Source organism: Elgaria multicarinata, chromosome 13, assembly GCF_023053635.1.
Source record: "Elgaria multicarinata webbii isolate HBS135686 ecotype San Diego chromosome 13, rElgMul1.1.pri, whole genome shotgun sequence".
Classification (NCBI taxonomy): Eukaryota; Metazoa; Chordata; class Lepidosauria; order Squamata; family Anguidae; genus Elgaria; species Elgaria multicarinata.
In genome coordinates this window covers 11,705,953-11,728,832 of record NC_086183.1, presented here as the reverse complement: position 1 = coordinate 11,728,832, position 22,880 = coordinate 11,705,953, and the positions used below count along the sequence as shown (strand labels likewise).

At 43.6% G+C, this 22,880-nt stretch overlaps 1 protein-coding gene across 8 annotated transcripts in view; it reads right to left on the bottom strand.

Annotated features, from left to right (window-relative positions):
- Window positions 1-22,880, bottom strand: part of ZDHHC18 (zinc finger DHHC-type palmitoyltransferase 18) — a 50,516-nt gene that overhangs the window by 11,888 nt on the left and 15,748 nt on the right. For 3 of the 8 annotated variants that reach the window (XR_010026090.1, XM_063140478.1, XM_063140477.1), the window contains exons 3-8: window positions 20,456-20,605; window positions 15,590-15,727; window positions 13,795-13,843; window positions 12,992-13,094; window positions 12,067-12,176; window positions 8,974-9,073 (exon numbers count right to left, since the gene is read on the bottom strand). Coding sequence is in view for 6 of the 8 variants with exons in the window: in XM_063140478.1 (XP_062996548.1) it covers window positions 8,974-9,073; window positions 12,067-12,176; window positions 12,992-13,094; window positions 13,795-13,843; window positions 15,590-15,727; window positions 20,456-20,605 (650 nt within the window). In the remaining 2 variants the exon portion in view is untranslated. Of the gene's footprint in view, window positions 1-1,789; window positions 2,261-5,280; window positions 5,377-5,797; window positions 9,074-12,066; window positions 12,177-12,991; window positions 13,095-13,794; window positions 13,844-15,589; window positions 15,728-20,455; window positions 20,606-22,880 lie in introns of those variants that run through there. The other 5 variants (XR_010026091.1, XM_063140481.1, XM_063140480.1 and 2 more) reach the window with 5 other exon arrangements.

Genomic DNA, 22,880 nt, shown 5'->3' with positions numbered 1-22,880 from the left:
GCTCTAAGTCACTGGTTGCAACGCTGTTACCTGCCATGGCCCATCAAAAGAGGGGATCCATTAGAAGGTTCTTTACTACAGAGTGTAAAACTTGACCCCTTTAGTATCTCTGCCTACAGGGCACTCAACATATCTGCCTAGAAGGCACCCAGCATCTCCAACAACTAAACCCTGTGGCCAGTAGAAATGAGCACAAGTTGGTAGTAAGGAACCCCGTCTTTCTAGGAAGCTTGGTTGCTACTACTAGTCTTCTTGTAAATGACCCTGATAAGCTTCCAAGGCTGAGCAGGCTCCCATGAGTCACCATCCAAATACTTATGCTTTTAGGTTCTTCCAGACAGAGGCTCTTGGGATGACCAATCAAAAGACATTGTGCAGCTATTCCATCCTTTCTTCCTTAATGTTTTTTTTTTCTGGAGCGAAAAAAGAGGGTAGAAATGGTGCAAGAAGACAGAAGTGTTGTAAGTGGATGATCCTACTCCCCATAACATATAATACAAGCCTCCTCTAGAAGCATCTAGAAGAGGCGCGCAGGCACACACACATACACAGGCGAACACAGAGCCGTGTATGTTGCACTCTAGCATAAGAAGGGAAAGGGAAACTGATAGCTACAGGCACAGGTGAACATAAAGAGGATGTTTCCATTGAATTAGCACAGAAACCAGACAGCCATGGAGTAGGAGAGGAGAAATTTTATTGTTACAAAAGTGAAAGGCATAAATGGATTTCAAACCCTACGTAACTACAGTTAAGGGGGCCCAACGGGGTTGGTTTTGTTCTGTATTTAGGGCTTCCGGACAATCTCCCTGTTCTCTGTTCTGCTCCTTGACCTTACGGTGAGACAAGGGCAGAATTCTCTATAGGAACAGTTAAACACTATAATATACTGTTAGTTGTTTTGAGGGGTGGGTGGGGAGGAAAGAGAGGAATCTAGAACAATCCTAAAAAAAACAAGCTAACTTATTAGCAAGTTAAGTGTTGAAAAGTACAAACTCCAAACTAACTACACCCAGGGGCTGTGCATATTGTCTCTTCATACGGAGCTCGAAAAAGCAGCTCAGGTTTTTAATCCACAACCTCTGAAAGTTCCTGCTTTGCAGGCTGTAGTAGCTGCACTTGTGCATTTCAGCAGGCTGGGACTGCGCACTGATGTGACCAGGCCCTCCTCATTCTCCCACGGTAGCCCAGGACAGAGCCAGGCACAGCAGTCTACTTTTGCTCGAGAAAAGCAAACAAAACCATGAACATTCTGCACCAAGGAAAGCTAAATTGTGCAGCTTGTATAAATAATGCAAGTTGAGTTATTTTACATGATGTATTTCATAAATTTGCATAATCCTGACTTCACCAGTGATCAAGGGAGGTATGTAGAGCACTGAATCTCCATAAATCTGGGTACACCACCCTTCTGACTTCTGAGATTTCCACAGAAACAGCACATACTTGAAAGCATCTCTTTAAACCTATACGTTTTAGACCTGGCTTTAAAAAAATATTTTGAAGATTTACAGGAAATCAAATTCTGCATCCATTACCATGTTGTGTTTTTACCATATGCACGCACGCACACACACACACACACACACACACACACACACACACACACACACAGAGCCCTGAGTTGGCTCACAGTTCTAGTGCATCACATTGTATTTAAACAGATGCAAACTTGGACCATATGCACCAAGAAGGAATACATTAAACACAAGTGCAAATACAGCCTTAATGGAGCCTCCTCTGCGGCTAGACACCACACTGTTGGGGGAAGAGGAGGTGTCTTAGACTAGCATATCCAATCATCTAGATAACTAAAAACATCTCCCAGGGACTTTGAAGCCTTGAGACATCTTTGCTGCAGAATAAGGCTAGATATAGGAATCCTCTCATGGCCTTGGTGTGCTTAAGTTGCTGGAGTCCATTTCCCCCCAGATATGGGTGTCAATAGATGCCTGTTATTGCACTTGCAGCAGGTGGCTTGTATGGCTTTAAGCTTCAAACCCTACAGACGGCAGGAGCACCTCCAGGCCTCGAGGATTTGGAATAGCTTTTTCCTTGTGCATGGTGGCATCTCCCTATGCTTGCCATGAAGCGGGAAGAGATGCAGCAATATAAAAATTACATAGCCCTGGAAGGTAGAGAGGCACAGGTGGTGGCAATGGCTGTACTTTCAGATATTGGACAGGGCCTCTTGGGTTCGCCTTGGGTTTTGCCACGAGGCGCAGAGGATCCTCAAAAGCTCTTTTGTGCCCCGGACACACTGGATGTTCCCAAGCAGTGAAAGGGGAGAAAAAAGGAAGAAGAGAAAAGAAGAGGATTAGTAAAAGGAAGCACCAGAGACAGAAAGAAGGTTAAAGGAATAGCGCCTGCAAGGAAGCTAGAGAAGAAGAAGGAATAGATAATGGGAAATTAGTGCAATCTGGGGAAATCTGGAATGGGCGCCATTTTGGTAAGGACCACTCTTCATTATGAAAGATTTGGAGAGGAGAGGAGAAATGTCAGGAGAGGGAGCTATATAAGGTACATCAGACCAACACAGAAAGGAATTTCAAACCAAGCTTGATTAGGTAGGAGGAAAGCAAAAAAAGAGATGGTTTCTGAAGAATGTGACACATGGGCATGCAAGGGTCCGGGAGGGAGAGGGGTAGACAAGAAAAGAATACCTTCTCATGACGTTTATATAGCAAGATACAAGCAGAGGCCAAGTGTGTGGGTTACCTCCCAAGCCCTTTAATTCATGACCTTCCTTGGCAGCCATTTTAACTACAGCTTCTGTTGCCACATCAGAGGTGGGAAGAAATGTCCTGAAGTTCTTGGTGGATCTTAAAACTAGAAACGGGGTGGCAAAGGACAATCTAATGGACCCCATCAATTCAGACATGCAGGCAGCCAACTTTCTGTAGAGCTGCAGGAATCGGCATTTCCTTTAGGACTACCCTATCTCACCACACTGTGCACACGACCACCATGGAAAGAGAGACTTTTTCAGGTCCTGAGCATTCGGGCCATGGGGAAACACAAGGAATCAAGCTGCATTTTGCTTGGAATGAAGTCTGCTTCTGTCCGATTCACCACTCTGGCTTGCCCCTGGGAGTGAATATAGGCAGAAGGCTGGAAAATCCAACCCAGCACTTAATACTCCCCTTGCTCTGCCCTGCCCAGCACTTCAGCAAGGAGAATGCCATTACTGCTGCCTGTTCAGCCACAACAGAGACAGCTGGCTTTATCAGCTAACAGAACCCTCATTGCTTCAGCTGATCCTCCCTTTGGTTGCTCTTGCCATGGGGGGCAAGAGAGCAGTAACAGCTTCTCCCTGCTAGAGTATTGGGAGGGGGGGCAGACCAGGGCAGGGTGGGGGGAGAGAAGAGGAAAAGAAAGAGCGAGATATTAGAAAATTTCTCCAGATTTCTCTTTGCTGATACGGGGAAAAGGAGAGAGATGAGAAAGGGTAGAAGCAGGCCTGATTACATGCATTTTCCCCATCAAAGGTAACATACAAACTAACCCGCAAATTACATAAAATCTTATGACCATCTTTGTCAGGAAGCAGTCGCAGCAAATCCTCCTGGAAGCTGGGTGAAAGCAGCACTTCGAGCCAAATAAACATTAAAATATCACCATTTACGAGTTGCAGGTCTGCCAGATTTGTCTCTTATTCCAGAACGTTAACATGTTTAGCCCATCGCAAAACCTCAAGGCACATAGCATGTTTCATTTGTTATACAAGAGTTCAGTACTTCCCAGCACAGACAATGAACTTTTCATACATTCTTCTTCTCTTTCGGAACAGACTCCAAATAGGATTCGGATGTGGAGGGGAACCAAATGGACAGCAGTGACAATAGTTAGTTGCTGGAACATCTACACATCTAATTCAACATCGTCATTAAACAAATAAAGCGTCTTGATAATTACTTACCAGCAATACACACACGTACACATGAGAAAGGATTACGTCTCATTTTGGGGAAAATGAGATGGCAACAAAATGAGCACCAGGGAGGGTGGAGGCAGCAGCCATTAAACAGCAGGGCCAAGTTGGCACATTAGGTCCTGGCTTTACACGAGAGTTTGGGGCACGGACACCCTGAACATTAACTGGGGTTTCATCTTGAGAGCTTGCATGGAGTAATGGTGAAGAGATGGAGCTGGAAACCAGGAAGTCCCCAGTTCAAAAGTCACCTCAGCCACTGAGGGTGAGTGGGCCCAATAGGCAAGCCACTCAAGGCCAGCTGACGTTATGACTACTCTGAAATAAATTATTTCAATTAACAAGGACTTCAATTCCCAGCATTCCTGACCAGTGGCCATGCTGGCACAGGACTTCTGGGAGTTGAAATCCCAAACATGTGAAGATCTACCTTCTGCCCACTCTGGCGATAAGGAATACTGAGATAATGTGAAGAACCTCAAGAATTCTAAGGGCCCAATCCTATGCATGTTTAGACAGAAAAAAGCCCTACGAGTCCCAGAAAGTCATGGTGGGAGTTGTATGACTTGTTTGTGCTTAAACATGGAAAGGATTGTGCCCTACAGCACTATATAAATGCAAAGTGATGCCTTCTAGTCTATGCTGCACCTTAACTAACCATGGTGATAAAACACAGCATCCCTCTATTACAAAATAGGGGCAAGTGGTTGGTGTGCAGCAACCCTTCTTCATCCTTGACCTGTATCCCATATCATAACCTACTCTAAGAGCCATCTCCTACTAGGCTTTAGAAATTAACTGCTAAGTAGCTGAAATGGGGTGCTCAGGCATCTTCATTTAGTACAACCTCTATTCTACCCCTAGTTTGCAACTCAATTTGCACAGCTGAGAGATCACCTAGAGATTTCTGTTCTATTTCCTATTTTTTCATGGTAACCACTGGTGCACGGGAAGCCATTTTCAACGGGCGTTCTCATTTTTCTGTCCTCCAAGCAATCACGGAGAAAGTGGACAGACCCATAGCCTAAAACTGTAAGTATATCATACATGTTCCATGTAATGACAGCTTTAGCACCACAGGGCCTGTCACCTTTTGGGGATGCGATAGTAGAAGGCACTATGAACTTTGCTCAAAACCCTCCACACCTGCAGGCTGCCTTGCTACCCATAGGCCTCATAGCTCTTCACAAGGCTTAAGCTACCGGTGGGATGGTTTGTAGGCACACAACAACAGCCACACAGACTGGAGGGGGGGGGGTAGATGGACTCCAGGCTTGAAGCAACTCATGCGGTGAGAATGGGATGATTCACTGGATGAGGGCGAGAGGGGAAAAAAACCACGTTCTTACCAGCTAACTTTCAGAGAGCAGTACTAACCCATCCTGTGGGGAGGGGCTATCCCATCAGGCAGTGCAAGATATGGCAAAGTCCTGGCAAGCATCCTCCTGAAGAAGACACCAGAGATTATGCACCATGGCAGTCTCGGGGTTTGGGAAGTAGAATGGGGAGCGGGGTGGGGAGAGAAGGAAGAGCCAGAGTGCTGTCCATCAGCAGTGGAATGCACTTTGGCCAATGAGAGGGCAGCTTAAGTTATGGCTACTCTGAAACTCTACTACAAAACTATTTCAATTCATAGAGAGTAGGCTCCCCCTGTCCCCTCCCCTCCCTTCCATAGATATTCCCCAACCACAGGGGAGAATGCTCAGCAACTGCTCCTATGCCCGCTAGGTTCTAGAACGGTCATGCAGGCAACAGCCTGAACTGGCAGATGAATTGCCCTAAGCTCAGCGTCTTGCCACAGAATGTAACCAAAGAGCGGCCATCTTAATATGACAAAAGGAAATGCAAACATAAAACCCAAAGCAATTAACTCTTTAAAAAGTATTTTTTTTATTACAAAAGTAAGTAACAAAGGGAACTCGCTTCAATACCGCAAGAGAGTTTCCCCACACAAAGGTAACACTGCTACAGTCCTTGCCTCCCCCCCTCACACAAACGTTAAGAATGTGATTGTGTGTTGAAAGTTGGCCTGAAATTCCCCTTCAACAAGAAGAGCTTCCTTCCCTGAGAAGTGGACAAGGCTACCCCTCTCAAAGCGTGGTCGAGGATGGGCTTCAATTGGTGTGCCTAGTTTATATAAGCCAGGAACTATCTCTCCCTCCTTTCTCATTATGTTCCTGGAAAGCTGTACAAGGGGGGAAGAAGAGTGTTTCCAATTTATGAACACCTCCTGAAAGCAAAGCTGCAAGCCTTTCTGCACGTAATGCCGGAGCTATATGGGCCTCAATGGAAAGGCTACTTTTGGAAGTGCACCATCACAGAGGAGATTGTTAATGCAGCTGTACTGGGAACAGCAGCTGCTCAAGAAGGTGATGCAAGAAAAAGAAAGAAAGAAAGATTCTCATCATGGCTCCAAGCATCTTTCACGGCAGAAGTGGCACAGCAGCCTCTGCAGGCTGAACGTGAAGGTTCAAGCCCGTTATTATCAAGGGAATGCCCCCACCACATCCTTGGGTTTGGCACATGCCTTAATGGCACAGAATACAAGCACCTGCCTCATATATCAGCCGGCATATTGCTTAGAACTGCCTATATTTCACAGGATAAGAAATTCCCGAGACCAGCAACACTCCAAGAGGTGTCCGTTAGCAAAACCTTCAGTTCTGCACCACGAATGAGCCAAATGCTGCCCATCCGGATGCAGTCCAAAGGGCAGAGGATCATGCATTCTAGCCCAGACATTTGATAGCTGGAAGCTGCCGTGAAGTTTCTGAACCCCATCAGAATGTCTTGGTATGGTGCTCTTAAGTGCAGCTCCAAATTCTAGAAAGGGATTGTTGATTATGTGCACTCCTCTGTCTTTCTTGTAAGAATTCTGATTTGTCAGGCAAACAGATTGTGCAGCAAGCATACGCAAATCATCATCACGATATAAAATAAAAACAGGCAGGCATAGAAATGCCTTTGATCTCCTGCAGGAGCTGCTTCAACTCAGGGCATAGGTGCAAAGAGAGCTCAGAAATGCTTCCTCTATTAACACCACTCTTCTTAGAATGGAAAAAGGTGCAGGTCAGCTAACAAAGTATGCGACACTGAAAATGGTAATCACCTCCTTCCCCCGCAAAATGCACATGCAAACAACGGAGGAAGGAACTGTGACAATTCTGTTTTAACAGGGTTGGGTAAGTTGCCGCCCATCTTGGGGCAGCCTTACAAATCTCTCTGACATTGTGCGTGATCAATGGAAGAAGTCTGCCACGTGCCTGTTTGCCACTGTTGGCCTTCAAGGACATTCTGCTAAAGGGGGTGGTGCTACTCCAAACCACTGATGGATGTCACACCTGGCCCTGAAGAAGCAAAAGGGAAGACTCAACTTGTTCTTTCTCCAATCCCTAACTTAACAGCTTTTAGGGCAAATTCCTGAGATATGACCTCAATGATTTCAATTTAAAAAGCCCCGTAATGTTCAAGCTTTCTTGATCCTCTGCAGAAGTGGGGTAGAGAAGGCACATTCACACACTTGATTTGTTCCTTTGAGATTTTAAACTGTCTCTCACAAACTCTAGGTCAATAGGGATGAGGAAGATCTAGCCCCCACAAGTCCATATGGGCTGGTAGAGACCAGGGAATAACAGCTTACACAACCTTTTGTTTGTAATTACTTGATACACAAATTCCACTGCTGTAAAAAATAATTTAAAAAAATCTATCCTGGTTTCTAAATCCCTTGAACACAGGTTTTTATATAGCAAAACCACTTTAAAAAAAATACACCTTAGAAAAATCTACAAAATGTGTGCAAAAATACCCAGCAGCTTTTAATAAACACATTTCAAGTATTTAACATGTCTTTAGCATTCCTATTTACGTCAAAGGCTCACACAACAGGATGGGAGGCACAGTAAGTCCAATAGGAAGGATCACGACGCTTCCCTCTTTATATGATTGGTCAACAATCCAAGCGAATGGACTCAACTTCCTACAGTAAAAAATCAATTTGGTTTTGGATAATGCAGGAAGGTTTCTCTCTGGATTCCTCCTTGAACACAGCCTTTGGTCAACGTGTCTTCTATGTACAGACCTTCAGCCCCCACAAAAATAGCTCTGCTATCTGTACACACCAGGTGACTATGCACCCCCTCTGTTGACATCATTTCAGAAACTCAGATGGGTTTGCTTAATTTTCTTCTAACTATTAAACAAATAACCTCACTGGGCTGTGTTCAGCCTGTTGTCGTAGTCCTCATTCAACTGAAACAAAGGACAACTCTGGGTCAGTTCCCAGAGTGAGAAACCATTTTCTGCCACTGATCCAATAGATGCACTCATGATCCTTCCTAGGGATCTTCTACTCTATGCATCCCTCTAACTCCCACCAGTAGGAGGAGCAGGAGAGTCTTCCCAGGCAAACCAGCTTAGCAAGCCACACTAGCTGCTAGGCAAGGAGTGCTGTGTCCTCAAAACGGTTCACCTCTCTGCCTTACAGCTTGGGCAAGCACCCATTATTCTTCATGGTGCTCTTGCGGCATGGCAGGAAAGACAGACTAACATCAAAGATGTCCACTTTCACCAAAGAGCAAGTTTTAAAATAATCTGCAGTGCAGTTTAGGGAGATGATACCTCTGTTCCCCCAACCCCTTCCCACTGCCGGATCCCCGTGCAAACGACTATGCTCTTTTCAACCAATTCCTGCTGCGGATCCTCCAAGAATGGATGGTTCTCAAGAAGCTGGCATCTCCCAACCATGGGCATTTTTGGCTCTAAGTTTCAACCCTCTTTTCTCCTGTGTGACAGTAGGGCCCACTTAGAGGCTTAACTGCAACAGTCCACAAAGTTCAGGTAAATCCCACTGGGTAAACACCAAACCAAATAAAAATCAACCAAGAGACGATGGCATATGGTTTGAGTAGGAACTTTGGAAGCTCTGCCACACAAGGTTGTCCTGCCTGAGCCCAGGAAATGTTAAATGAAGGAGAGGCACCAGCTGGAAGTAGACATAGGCACAGGACTATGTGTCAGCACTGCTAAGGATTGGCTCATACCATGCTGGCATCAGATTTCGTTCCAAAGGAAGGGATTTCACTCTTAGGAGTGGACGGGGTCCCAGCATCTGCCTGGATAAATCCTCTTCTGTCTATTAGACTAGGCAAGGGGAGAAAGAAAAACAAGTAAAGGAGTTAGACTGGTAATTAACAAGCCAAATGAGCAGCAAAATCCCTCTTTTTCACTTGTTTATAGATGAGGTGGGAATTCCAATCTGCACTTGGGTAATAAAAATGAAACCAGGGGCACTATCTATTCTGGAGCCATGCACTAGGAGTACAAGAACATGTGGAATAAAAACATATATGAACCTTTGTAAAACAAAATCTGCAGTTAGCATTTTAACATCAAGCAGGCCAGAAGTATCCAATCATCACAGAACTCCTTAGAGCAAGCCAAAAATGGGGATATTTAGATAAATTTCTCCAGCCCCCCACTAGCGAGATAAGAATCTAGCACCCAGTAAACGAAGTTCAACCAACTTTTCCACTTGGTTTGGATGATACGGCGTTCTGCCCAATGGAGCTACTTTTAAATTGCAGCTAAATACTAAATAAGTTTTGCGTGGGCCAGTAGTAGCTTATTCACCATTATAGTTTTAGACTGGGAGTCATATTGGTGTGTTACATATTTAACCTCTCCAACATGCCTGGATCCAGCTCCAGCTGAGAGCGCCCCACCCCTCCTGCTACCAACTGTCACTGCTGAGGCCATCAGAGGGAAAGGAAGCAGCAGCCAGGCACTTCTCCATCATGCCTGGATCTGTATTAGAGGGAGAGGGAAAGGAAGCAACTGCTGAACTTTGCAACTATCTAGTCCCTGAATTTGCTTCCCCCCCCTCTTCCCACCCAATCCCCTTTGCTTCTGGTGTCATGTTTTTTAGATTGTAAGTCTATGGGCAGGGACTGTGTTAAGAAGTATTTTTGTAAGCCGCGTTGAGAGCCTTTTTTGCTTAAAAGTGCTATAATATTTAAGACATGAACTGGGGGGTTCACAGTGACACTGGTATGAAAAGCAATGAGAGTATTGATTGGTTTAAAAAAAATTGAACTGGAAGAATTCTAACTAGTCGTTAGACCACAGGCTTGCTCAACAGGAGTGCTATGCTTACATCCTATTTTGGGAATACCTGCCCTCTACTCTGCCAGAAGAGAAGCACATTTATTTTTTATTTTATTTATTTTTTATTGCATTTATATCCCGCCTTTTTTCCTCCAAGGAACTCAAAGCTGCGTACATAATCCTCCTCCTCTCCATTTTATCCTCACAACAACAACCCTGTGAGGTAGGTTGGACTGAGAGGCTGTGACTGGCCCAAAGTCACCCACTGGGTTTCCATGGCCAAGTGGGGACTAGAACCCGGATCTCCAGATTCCCAGTCCAACACTCTAGCCACTACACCACACTGGCTCATGAAGTATCATGGACTCTCTTAGACTTTCAGGAGACAAGCAGAATTTGATCCAAAGGCTTAAAGCCTCTTTGGCATTCAAGGAATGAATTTTTGCTGTGATTCTGTAAATATGAAAAACAAATATGGACCAAGTGGATCTCTCTATAATTTGTTTTGAGGATAATACCAAGAATAGGACCTAATAGAAGCATAAGATCTCACTCAAATGATCCTTCCAAAAAGGTTGCATGGTTACGTGGCTGACCCTTTCTAACAACTATTCCTCTTGTATGTACTCATGGATCCTACGAGGAGTCATCCCACAAATGCCACGTGCAAATGTTAGAATCATCTTTCTTTTTGTCCAACTCTGCCCCCTTGTGACTACATGAAGTTAGTTATGATATCAGCAAGGGGCCAGGTAGTTTAAAACTGCAACTGTAAATATAGGAGAACTGTAGGCTAGCTGGACTTGGGTGTTATCCTGAGGAATTTCCAGTGAGCCATTGACAAATTCCCATAAGAGCGTCAGTACTTTAGACAAAGAGGGCGTAGCAGAGAGAGATGGAAAGTGGGGCTATTCCGTAAATTCTGCTAAGATACGCTAGCATAGACAACTTCTAGCGCAACACTGTTGTGTCAGCAAGCACTATCGCCACTCTGCTAGGGGTCATTTACATTAGTGCGATGGAATTCACGTGAGTGCAACATAATTTAGCAGTAGCTTCGCACTGGATACTGCCCTGAGTTTGCTTTTCTTCCCCTTCTTTCCTCATCTTTCCCCCCCTTTTTGTGTCATATCTTTTAGATTGAAAGACTGTAGGCAATGACAGTCTTGTTTTCATTGAGCATATGTGAGCCACTCTGGAAGCCTTTTTGACTGAAGAGGGGGGTAGAAATGCTTCAAACAAATAAATATTAGCCCCATGTTCAGACACTGAAGTCTGATGTATTTCCAAGGTTGGGCTGAATGAGGTGGCTGCCTCAAGAGGCAGACTGTGTATGCTATTAAGGGGTAGGAAATTACATTCCTAGTGAGAGGAAAGGGGAGATTTGGATTCTCTATCTCACACACAAAAACATCTCAGGACAGCTCTACATCTTTCAGCATTTCACTGCTAGTTTTCCTGTTTTCCCACTAGCTTAGCTCTCCCACCTCTTTCATTGACCCTTCCCTGTTGCTTCCATCTTCCCAGATTCATGTTTTTGCACAGGGGTGTGTACGTGTTCATGTTGTTTCAGTAACTCTCTCATTGGAACGAAGCAGCAGCCATTGTCTCAGCCAGTATGGATACTTCCTGCACTTAGCAACTCCCTTTGGGAACATGCCTGCAATCCCATTTCACTCAGGGTGGTGGGCCATCTGCCTGTTCCTGACATCCTGGCTGCGTCCCTCTGTTTCTTCCCTGCATGAACAGCAGCACAGTTCAGGAACGGGAGGCACCCATGGCAGAGAAAAGGAAACATCCCTCCTCAATCCCACAATTCACACGTAGAAGTGAGCTTCCGTCTTTTTTCTGTCCCTAACACACCTCCTCTCCAGGCAGCATCTTCCAATAGTCTAGAATAGCTGCTAGTCAGTCTCTGTTCCCACCTGAATGTGGTTCCGGTTCACATACACAAACACAAAATGAAGATGATTCAGGTTCATTTATTGAACATTAAGGTGCAGGGTCAATTCAGGAACAAATGTCCTTACCTGGGATAGAATGGTCCACAGAGCACTGCACAGCAGTTGGTGAGGATACTTTTATGGCTGTAGGGATTGGCAAATTCGGAGCCTCTCTTATTTGACCATGCCCCTTTGAGCTATAATCCAAAAGAGACGAGCTGGTTAGGAAAGACCAAGAGAGGGAGAAGACAACGAGAATCTTTTGTTGGGCTGGCTTAGAAAAGCATTTCCTCTGTTTTCAAGAACTTTCCCTAGTTACTGGCAGTGAATTATTTCCCAGCTACTAATTAAAATGTTCTGATTAATCAGGCAGCAAATTTTCAAAATACTATTATTTTTAGTACAAGTACTTAACAAAAATAGCGCATAGCAAGGGCCACTTTAGAAGAAACATCCCCCCTTCTCTTCCTCACAGAAGGGAATGCCTTCTAAGGCGGGGCTTGATGAAATGCAGGCAGGGATCCTCTAATTTTTAGATTCTAAAAAATTAAGAAAGTAGGCCTTTTTTCTTCAGAATGACTATTTATTCATAAAAAACATATGCAGACTTAATTGCTTGATTGGAAGTCATACAATTAACTGACTAAGATTTCATTAAGCGTGTGACTTCCCCACCACAATATACTTTAGTTAGAAGTGATCAACCAAGGGTGAAATTCTTTTGATTAGACATGATGCATTCATTCATCTAGAATCTACAAAGGTATCACCAGCTTTTTTAATGACAAGAAAAAAAAGGGGAAAAAAAGAAAATGTCTTTCCCTTCTACCGTACACTGGAATCTAGGGATGTTTTGACCCCAAACATTACAATGGCACATCTATGTAATGAAAGAACAGGATTTTGAGTGCCATCTTTTGCTTCCTTAAGGGATTGGTTTACAGCTCTAGTAATTGTTGCTTGGGCTTTCCAGCATCTATTCATGAAAGGAGATGCAAATATTCATACTCACATCCTCATTGGTCGTCAGGTTGGAGGCAACTAAGTAAGTGTGAAACCCTGAGAGGCCAAAAATAGACCAGACTGAGAAAAAACAGATCACCAATTCCAACACAGTGAGTGGAGAATCAAGGAAGGAATAACAACTTGTGATTATAGGGAGTTTGTTCTCCTCAAATTCACAGAACCAAAGATATACCTTCCATCAGTTTACCATCCTTCAAACTCATCTGAGCCACTTTCAGCATAATTTGTCATGGAAAGATGGTGGCCAGCATTAATTCATCGAATCAATACCCATTTTGTACATGAAGAACAGAAATCTCCAGCTATGTACTTGTAGTATTTTATACCCCAGTCCTTTAGAGGATTCTTAGACTGGCTTATAGGAAAAATTAAAAGCCATAAACAATACAACAAATAGTAGAAATAGAGTAAAACAGTGTTGAATAAAACAGCATTGCCCTATCAACAAGTTAACACAGAGACCTGGGAAAATAAAAGTCTTCACCTGGCATTAAAAACATCTAGATCTTATGCAGAATCAGATGGACACTTCTGTAAAAGGAAAACAGGCCATGAATGAAGATCATGGATCATAGAAAAGGATTATTCACCCCCTATGTAACAGGGCCTATGAGACAACCTCCTGCTTTTGCTGTATGAGTGGTCATGGGAGTTTGACTATCCCTTACTTTGGGTGTTCAGAGAGTACCTCCAAGGATGTTTTACATTTTAGAATCCATTATGCTAACTAGCTCTTTTTCAGTCCCCCACACGGAGGAGGGGAAGGTAGAACAGACACTGAAAGGATATCTTGCTGGTGTTGCTTTCAAAACAGCAAGGAAATCATTTCCCTGGGAGCCTGCAAAGCAAAGAGAAAGAGGCACTGAGTTGAAGAAAGCCATTTTCTATTTCTAACCATGCAGTAGGTCACATGATACCAGAAATTCAGCACAGTCCCTGACACCCAGGATCTCAGTAAGACAGAAGCAGCAAGGCAAGTTTTGAGTAAGACTGAATAGGCTTGCCCAAGTTTCATGTATTAATGAGCTTACGTAAAAATATTTTTGTTACCACCCTCTGGCGTGGCCTTAGAGCAGCCTTTCTCAACCTGGGGTGCTCCAGATGTGTTGGACTGCATCTCCCAGAATGCCCCAGCCAGCTGGCTGGGGCATTCTGGGAGATGCAGTCCAACACATCTGGAGCGCCCCAGGTTGAGAAAGGCTGCCTTAGAGGATCTCAGATTCTTCCTCTCCCCTTTATTGCCTAAAAGAACTGTGGCATATGGCTTTGAAAGGCACTCTGGTTTTGGCTTGCGCTCACCCAGACACCTCCAGGAACCCAAGAAGAGCCCTGCTGGATAAGACCAAGGGTCCATCTAGTGCAGCATTCTGTTCAAACAGTGGCCAACCAGCTGTCGACCAGAGACGCACAAGCAGGCCATGAGTGCAACAGTACCCTCCCAACTATGTCCCCCAACAACTGGTGTACATAGGCTTACTGCCTCTGCTACTGGAGGCAGCACATAGCCAATAGGACTAGTAGCCATTGATAGCCTTCTCCTCCAGGAATTGATCCAACTCCCTTTTACAGCCAGCCAAATTGGTGGCCATTGCTACATCCTGTGGAAGTGAATTCCATAGTTTAACTACGCGCTGTGTGAAGAAGTACTTCCTTTTATCTGTCCTGAATCTCTCACCCATCAGTTTTATGGGATGACCCCAGGTTCTAGTATTTTGTACACCTCTCTCACGTCTCCCCTTAGCCTCCTTTTTTCCCCAAGCTAAACGATCCTAGCTGTTGTAATCTTCCCTCACAGATGCTGCAGCCCCTTGATCATTTTAGTTGCCTTTTTCTGCATTTCTTTCCAGCTCTGCAATATTATTTTTTAGGTACGGTAACCAGAACTGTACACAGTATTCCAAGCGTATTCACACCATAGATTTGTATAAAGGCAGTATGATAGTGGCCGTTTTATTTTCAATTCCTTTCCTAACTATGCCTAACATGGAGTTTGTCTTTTTTTTTTTTTTTACAGCAGCCGCACACTGGGTTGAAATTTTTATTGAGATGTCCACTACAAACCGAAGATCTCTTTCTTGGTCGGTCACTGCTAGATCAGATCCTGCCAGGGAAGTTGGGATTTTTTGCCCCAACATGCATCAGTTTACATTTGCTTACGCTGAACTGCATTTGCCATTTGGATGCCCATTCTCCCAGTTTGATGAGATCCTCTTGGAGCCCCTCACAATCCCTTTCTGTTTTAACCATCCTAATTAATTTGGTGTCATCGGCAAACTTGGCCACTTACATCACTGTTTATTTCTAATTCCATTTCATTTATAAACAAATTGAAAAGCACTGGTCCCAATACAGATCCCTGTGAGACCCCACTATTTGCTTCCCTCCATTGGGAGAATTTACCATTTATTCCTACTCTCTGCTTTCTGTTCTTTAGCTAGTTACTGATCCATAAGAGGATCTCTCCTCTTATTCCATGACTGCTAAGTTGGCTCAGGTGTCTTTGGTGAGGAAGTCTGTCAAAAGCCTTTTGGAAGTCCAAGTAAACTTCCCACTTAGGACATGCTTTACTAAAAGCTATACTTACGCAGAGCAAGATGGGTGATGACGCAAGCAAAGATGAAGGCTGTCAGGAAGGAGAGAGAGAGGATGAAGGCATAGAAGTATCGATAGTTCCGCTTCCCCACGCAGTTGCCCACCCAGGGGCAGTGGTGATCAAACCGTTCTGGGGGGTGGGGAGGAGGAAAGACAACAAGGAGACAACATTAAGTTCACTGGCATCCCACACACCCAAAGAGGATGCTCAGCAAAATCATTGAAGCAGGTGACAATCTTAGGACCAGACTCTCTTTCTGCTAATATAGTGAGAGTAATGGTGTTGCTGTTGTTCTTTCTAAAGGGGGGCTGCAGCAATTTTAAGTCTCTTTGTCTTAAAGCAGGGATGGACAACTTGTGGCCCTCCAGATGTTTTGGCCTACAATTCCCAGCAGCCCTAGCCAGCACAGCCAATAGTGAAGGATGATGCAACACACTTTTTACGGGTTTCTTGGGAGATTCATTAAATACGTTGGCTTGGAATCAGATGGTCTTTGGGGATCATTTTCTAATGCCCCACATTGTGAGATGTAAAGCTGAATGAGATGGGGGAAAGAACCCGTTCACATTGTTCTTCCAGCCGGAGTTAATGTTTTCATTCAAGAAGTTAGGATGCCAAGTGGACCTGTAATTTGCACACGCACTGAATTTTCCAAGACCAGATAGCAAACTTGACTGAAAAAGCTAGCTTGGGCTGGATGAACAGAAGCTGGGGGTTGTGGGGGTGGAGAAGAGTCAGTCCTAATATGGGTGCTCCAAAAGTCCAGTGGACAAATTCTTCCCTGACACGGAAGTTTTCTTAAGATGTGGGTAGTGCAGTGGCAGGCAAGCACACAATTAGTTGATTTCAGTATATGATGTTATGCATCTGCAAACCTCAAGCCCATAGGGGTGTATGTATGGAAAGTGAACTTGAGAACAGGACCAAATAGGCATAATTTGTTAATTGTAGGAGTTTTGGTTGACTATATTTGCGTTATGAATAAAAGCAATCGTTATGAAGAAAAAGCAGGATTTGTTTTGTCACATTTCAGAAGTCATCCCATGTGTGCATGCACAGAGGCACCTGTCACCTCTGCAACAATCACATTAAAAATAATTAGTGTTTTTAAAAACTCACACTGCTAATTGAAGCATTTAAATTGGTTAATCTAGATTCTACCCAACCAAGTTTATGCTGCGGCTCTACTACCAATTAACAAATATTTGTGGCAGCAAAAAGCAGATTTCTCTTCAGCTGGACTGATTGGTGATACCAAAAGGATTTTGTCTTCCCTAGCTATGGGCTGGCTTTTTATCAAGCAACTGCTTTATCTTATACTGTGGCTGCTTGATGATCTAATAGTAATAATATTCTCTTGTTTGGATTACACAGGGCTGCCTTTGAAAATGGTCCACAAGCCCTCAACAGCTTCAGGATAGGTTACCAGAAGGATAATCTCCTACCATATATACACCTGCCCAGACCTTAACATCAGGCTCAGCAGTCCTTCTCTGGGAGCCCCTGCCAAAGGAAGTGAGGCAGGTAGCTTCTAAGAAGAGGGCCTTTTCTGCTGTGGCACCCCAGTTATGGAATGAGTTTCACAGAGAGGCCTGCCTAGCCTTTACATTTTTTATTTTCCCAGGTACTTCAGTTTTTAAGATGCTATTTTAATACTGGTGTTGTATTTTAAATCTTGCACTGCTGCTAGGTTTGATGTGCCTATAATTTTTATTTTTTATACTGTAGTTTTAAATGTTATATTGCATTTTATGTCCTGTATTTTACAGTTTAAATTGTTGTGAACTGCCCAGAAAGCTTTGGCTACTGGACAGTATAGAAATAAAATTTATTTATTTATTTATTTATTTACATTTATATACCGCCCCACAGCCGAAGCTCTCTGGGCGGTTCACAACATTTAAAAATAGTAAACATTAAAAGTATACAATTTAAAACACACACACACACACACACACACACACACACACACACACACAAAAACAGTATAAAAACAACAGTATCCATTTAAAAACAACAATTGTGGGGTCCATTAAAAACAAACTTAACGTTGTTAAATGCTGTTAAAATGCTGTTAAAAATGCCTGGGAGAAGAGAAAAGTCTTGACCTGGCGCCGAAAAGATAACAATGTTGGCGCCAGGCAAAATAAATAATAAAAATAAATTTAAAAAATACTATCTTACTGATGCTTCCGGCATAGTGCTTCTTAGCTTTCCGATTGTGGCAGACTATAATCGCGAAGTGGAAGAAATTCAGAATATACTTCTCAACTCACGGTTAGAGAAAGCTTAGAAGGGATACAATGATTTTGTTTGTTTCCCTTCCACACAGTTGTTCATTCGGGCTATCAACGAAAATGGTGCCTTTACAATTAGTTCAGTTCATCTTTTGTTACCGTGGGAAAATCAACAACACTCACCTTAATAAGAGACTGCAGCTGTCAAGCTTAAGAAAAGACTTGGGCAACAGAAGCAGGGGAAGAATACTTGAACCAAAGCCTAATCCAACTGACAGTAGGCAGAGATTCTCTTGGAAGCATTCTGGACACAGTGCAATAAACATTTTTACCAAGAAGCAAAATGCCAGAGAGACACTTTGAAAGAAGAGTGGGGAGAGGCAGGCCGAGGCTCCAGATCTGAGCAAGCAACTTTCTGGTTGCTGTTCTCCAGGCTAAAGTGTTGCATCCAAATCTCCCCTCAGCCTTTAAGCTCACTGCGTGACCTTGGGTACAACAGCCTACCCGATGTCAACCTACCAAATTCATACTGCAAATGGATATAACATGTAATTAAAAACAGCACAAGTTCTATCCGTTTTTGCCTACTTGGCAGGGTTGGAGGAGTGCACATTAATTTACTGCTGTCATTGTCAGGTCTTGGGGCAGTGGGAAAGGTGATCCATGGACACTGGCAGGCAGAGACGTATTTACCCTTCAAAGTGCCTATTCAGACAACACGCTAAGCCATGGTAAGGTCGTTAACCCTTTTGTAGCAAATTGTTAGTGACCATGTTTAAACAATGGTTATATAGCCACCGTGGTTAGGAATGGCAAGTCATGGTTCACAGGACACACTAAGCCAAAATGTTTAGCTCAAAATGCTTAACCACTGGGGTTTAGCATGTTGTCTGAACAAGGCCATAGTGAAGCTGCTTTTTGAAGTAGGTCAACTGTCATGTCCCAACCATCCCAAATCTTGGAAAGTCAGAATTTTGTGAGAGTGCTAAAACTGTTAGAAATCCCAAGCCCCCTAACAGAACTACATCTGGCAAGATTTTGGGTGGAACGAAGAGAGCAATTAAATTCAATTTGTATGTCTTAAGTATCTTGGAATGAGGGGACAAGCAGAAACACAGAGCAGACAAGATCCCATCCATATTCATTCCAAGTCCTATTTGGCTCTCATTCTTTTCTAGGCCTTTTGCTGATAAATTGCTCATATTTTCCTACACAACCACCAAGGCTAGGAACTTGCTTTCATTTTAGAGTCAGCATTCATGTCTGATCTAGCCTTTTATAAAGTATATTCCTCATTCTGCAGCACAATCATGGTCAGGCACAATAGAAGAGTCACGAAACAAGGATTAGGTACCTGACATTAACAAGTACTCTAGTCACATGGTGTATTTGGACCTTGGTCCCACCTTCTCCCCCACAAGATACTGTCTCCTCCAGCTTCAGTTTTGCTTAGCACTGTGAGAGAGTGCTGAGGAAAGGGCTTATGCAAGTACCTGAATGTCCTACCACATCTCTTACTGAAACACCTTTGGGAGGCTGCTGGCCCAAGTCCGCCCCTCCCCAGGGCATGGCTGTTCTGTGCCACTGGAGTCATTTCTTGGGTGAGTGATTGTGTTAGCTCTCTACTCTATGCAACCTGCACAACCATACATGTAAATGGCTTAAAAAAGTAATCTGTATGTAGACAGGATTCTTCACATTTTACTCATTAGGCAGACTGCCTGAGAAGGAAAGAAAAACTGCACAATTCAAGCATCCAGGAATCTACTTGAAAAAGCTGGTGTCTTACACAGACCTGCCCTTGCCCTGAAGCGCTATACATACTGGCAAGAGTTAGCAGTTTGGGTGTGCTCAAAACTTTTGTTCACGTCTTGATATGCCTTTTAACATTTATTTTCAACTAGTACATGCTACAGGAAGACTTCGCAATTACAAATGCCTCAGGAATGGAAAGGATTTGGGGCTGAAATTCCCTTTAAAGTGGAAACATTTTTGCCACCTAGCCTGTCTCCTAAATTTTCAGCAACTTTTCATCACCCTCAACATTTGCCCATCACCTATCGATACCTATAGACACTCAGCAGATCCCAGCATGCCTAGGAACTCAGCCATCCCTCTCATACGTGCATCCATCCTCCCATTGGCCCAAAATAATGCTCCTCAGTCAATGCAATGCGTCAGTCAAAATCTGACATCAAAAAGCTCTGTGTTCTGCTTCCAAAATGTATGCATTTTTGTTTGCTTGTTTAATAAGAGAAGAAAAAATGTTGACTAGCTACCTAGTTCATTGCAACAGACGTTAAAGAAGCAAAAGTCATGTGCATTGAGAAATTTCACATGGGCTTTGCATTATGTATTCTTATCCCAAGATTCTAGAAAGGTAGCCAGGTTAGACTGTTGCAGCAAACACAATAAAGAAACCTAGGGGCACTTTAAAGACAACAAATCTTTGTTCTTCCAAGATCGAAGCCCTTACATTTGCTGGGTGGGGTGGAGAAAGCAGGAAAAGAGAATACACACTGTCTGCAGTCCAAATATCTTTGCTTCAGATGAGGCAGAAAGATTTAGCAGCTGAAACCATAACCCTGATTACATGTAGGACACCTCCCTCTGAACTTACCTACACAGTTGTCACAGACACTGCAGTGGGAGGTCCTAGGAGGACGGAACATTTTGCAAGTGTAACAGTATTTCAACTTCACCATGTACTTGTTTATAACTACTTCCATGGTGCGGGCAGGTGGCCGATAAGTGGAGGTGCCCAGATTGTCTGTGAAGGCAAGAATATCCATATATTAGTCTCATCCCAGATTGAATCACAGGACTGGATGGAATCTGGCAATCTTCCTGTTGAGTATCCTGCCCCAAAGCAGGACCCATGGCATATCAAACACTGACCTCTCATTGATCTGAATTATACCATGACATCTATTTTTGCAATGCTTCTGTTTAAAGAATACATTACTCCTCTTGTCTCAACATTAACAGTCACACTGAATTTAAGGACAGATGGAATGGAATAAGTTTCAAACAAACAATCCATGTTCAGAAGACACATCTCAAAACAGAAAGGTTAGCTTGCCCCTTCTGCCCCTTCTCCATTGCACTTGTGGATGCCCATGCATCTAACTCTTTAGAAAGATGAACAGACAGTCTAATCTTGTGTATGATTTCTCCAGAGCATACCGTCTCCAGTCCTTACACCTACAAACCTGGCTGCAACATTCAGCAGAGCAGGCACCATGCTGCATGGAAGAGGAATTCAGAATTGTGGGTTTTGTTTTGAAACTAGGGTTGGACAGCTGGTAAATGATAGACCACTGGCCAATTTCTGGTAGGCTGCCCCGAATCTGCTAGTTGCTTGGATTTTTGCAAAGAACACTGGATTAGGTGGACTGTGGTCTGATCCATCAAGAGCACTTCTTATATCCTTAGGCAAGAGCCAGGCTTCAGCATTTTCTCTCACCATGGCGACTAGACCGTCTCCTCCCTGAGAATGACTAATCCTACTCCCAACTTTGAAGCTGCAAGGGTAGGCTGAGATCATCCTAGCAACTCCATGGCATTCGCCTTCTCCCATACAGTCCGCCCCGCACACTCAGGTCCTCTGGGGTGAACTTACTTCAGTCAGCTAATACTAGGCTGACATCAGTTTCCCAGAGGACCTTTTCTTCTGTCGCCCCCAGATTGTGGAATGGCCTGCCGGAGGAGATTCGTAATATTAACTCTCTGTGTGATTTTAAGGCAGCTTTAAAGACTAGCCCTTTCCGGCAGGCCTATCCAGATCAATGTTAAATCAAGAATTTTTTAAGATGTATTGATTCCTGTTCTAATGTTGTTCCCCGCCTCGATCCAAAGGGAGAGGCGGGTAAGAAATATAATAATAATAATAATAATAATAATAATAATAATAATAATAATAATAATAATAATAATTCCCCAGTTCCAAGGTTGGGAAGAAGGCTTGGAGTGGTTTGGAGTGGTTAAGATGCTCAAAGCATCTTGGCCAAATGGGTCCAAATAGGCAAGCCACCCCCTCTTTCCTGCACCACAGCAGGAAAGGGAGACCTGGGGTTCTTTTGGCTGCTCCTTCGTGGAGGAGTCCCTCCACCATGCAGTAGCCAACGCTGACACCCTCTCTGCCTCTCTTTCCAGAGGAAGAGGTTTTTTCCCCTCCCTTACCATTGCCTGATGAAGGAGGCCCTCCATCTCTCTTACCTAAAAAAACGGAATGAGGCCTTACCTGGCCACTGTTGCACTAAGCAACAGCCCAACTAGAAGGGGATAGTCAGGAATGTGGTGAGCACAATTGTGGACGACTGACAAAAGTACATCCTTAGATTAGGTGTGCCTTAGCTAAGAGATCCTAAGTAAGCACTCTAGTTTTTTTTAAATGTGATGTACGTTGGATAGTATCCAATGTTAGTCCTACATACAGCAGACACATTGAAATGAATGGGCCTAACTTGTCTCATTCATTTCTATGGGTCTACTTTATGTAGGACTAACATTGGATACCACCTATTGATTGCCCATACAGATTTGGGTAAGACAACAGAAGCAGCATTAGGGAATTCTAAAAAGCCCCCAAAAGGCCGTGAGCCTTATTTTTGATATTCCTGCTTTAAATCCTCTCTTTATAAGCCATAAACTGAGTTATCATACAACATAAAGCATGCCTACTTTCCTGTGCACGAACCTCATCTTCATGGTTCTAGCTAGCATCATACTGTCAGGCTAGAGCTAACTAAATGAAAGAAGCAGCTGAACACAGCCTCCAGCTACTTTTTCCCAATTCTGTTGCACAATAATTCTTAACATGGTAAAAGAGTTTATTTTATTTAGGCATTTCTTAGCTGCATTTTCTGCTGTGCATAGCACCCGAAGTGTCTTATAGGTTAAACATATATACAGAAACCCCAATTAGCACAAATTAACACATCAAACACACAACATAAAACCACAGCCAGAAGCAAATCCAGTTACTTGGCTATAAACTACAGTACATTTAAAGATCATTTCATTAACTCGCTTCCCAAGCAGTT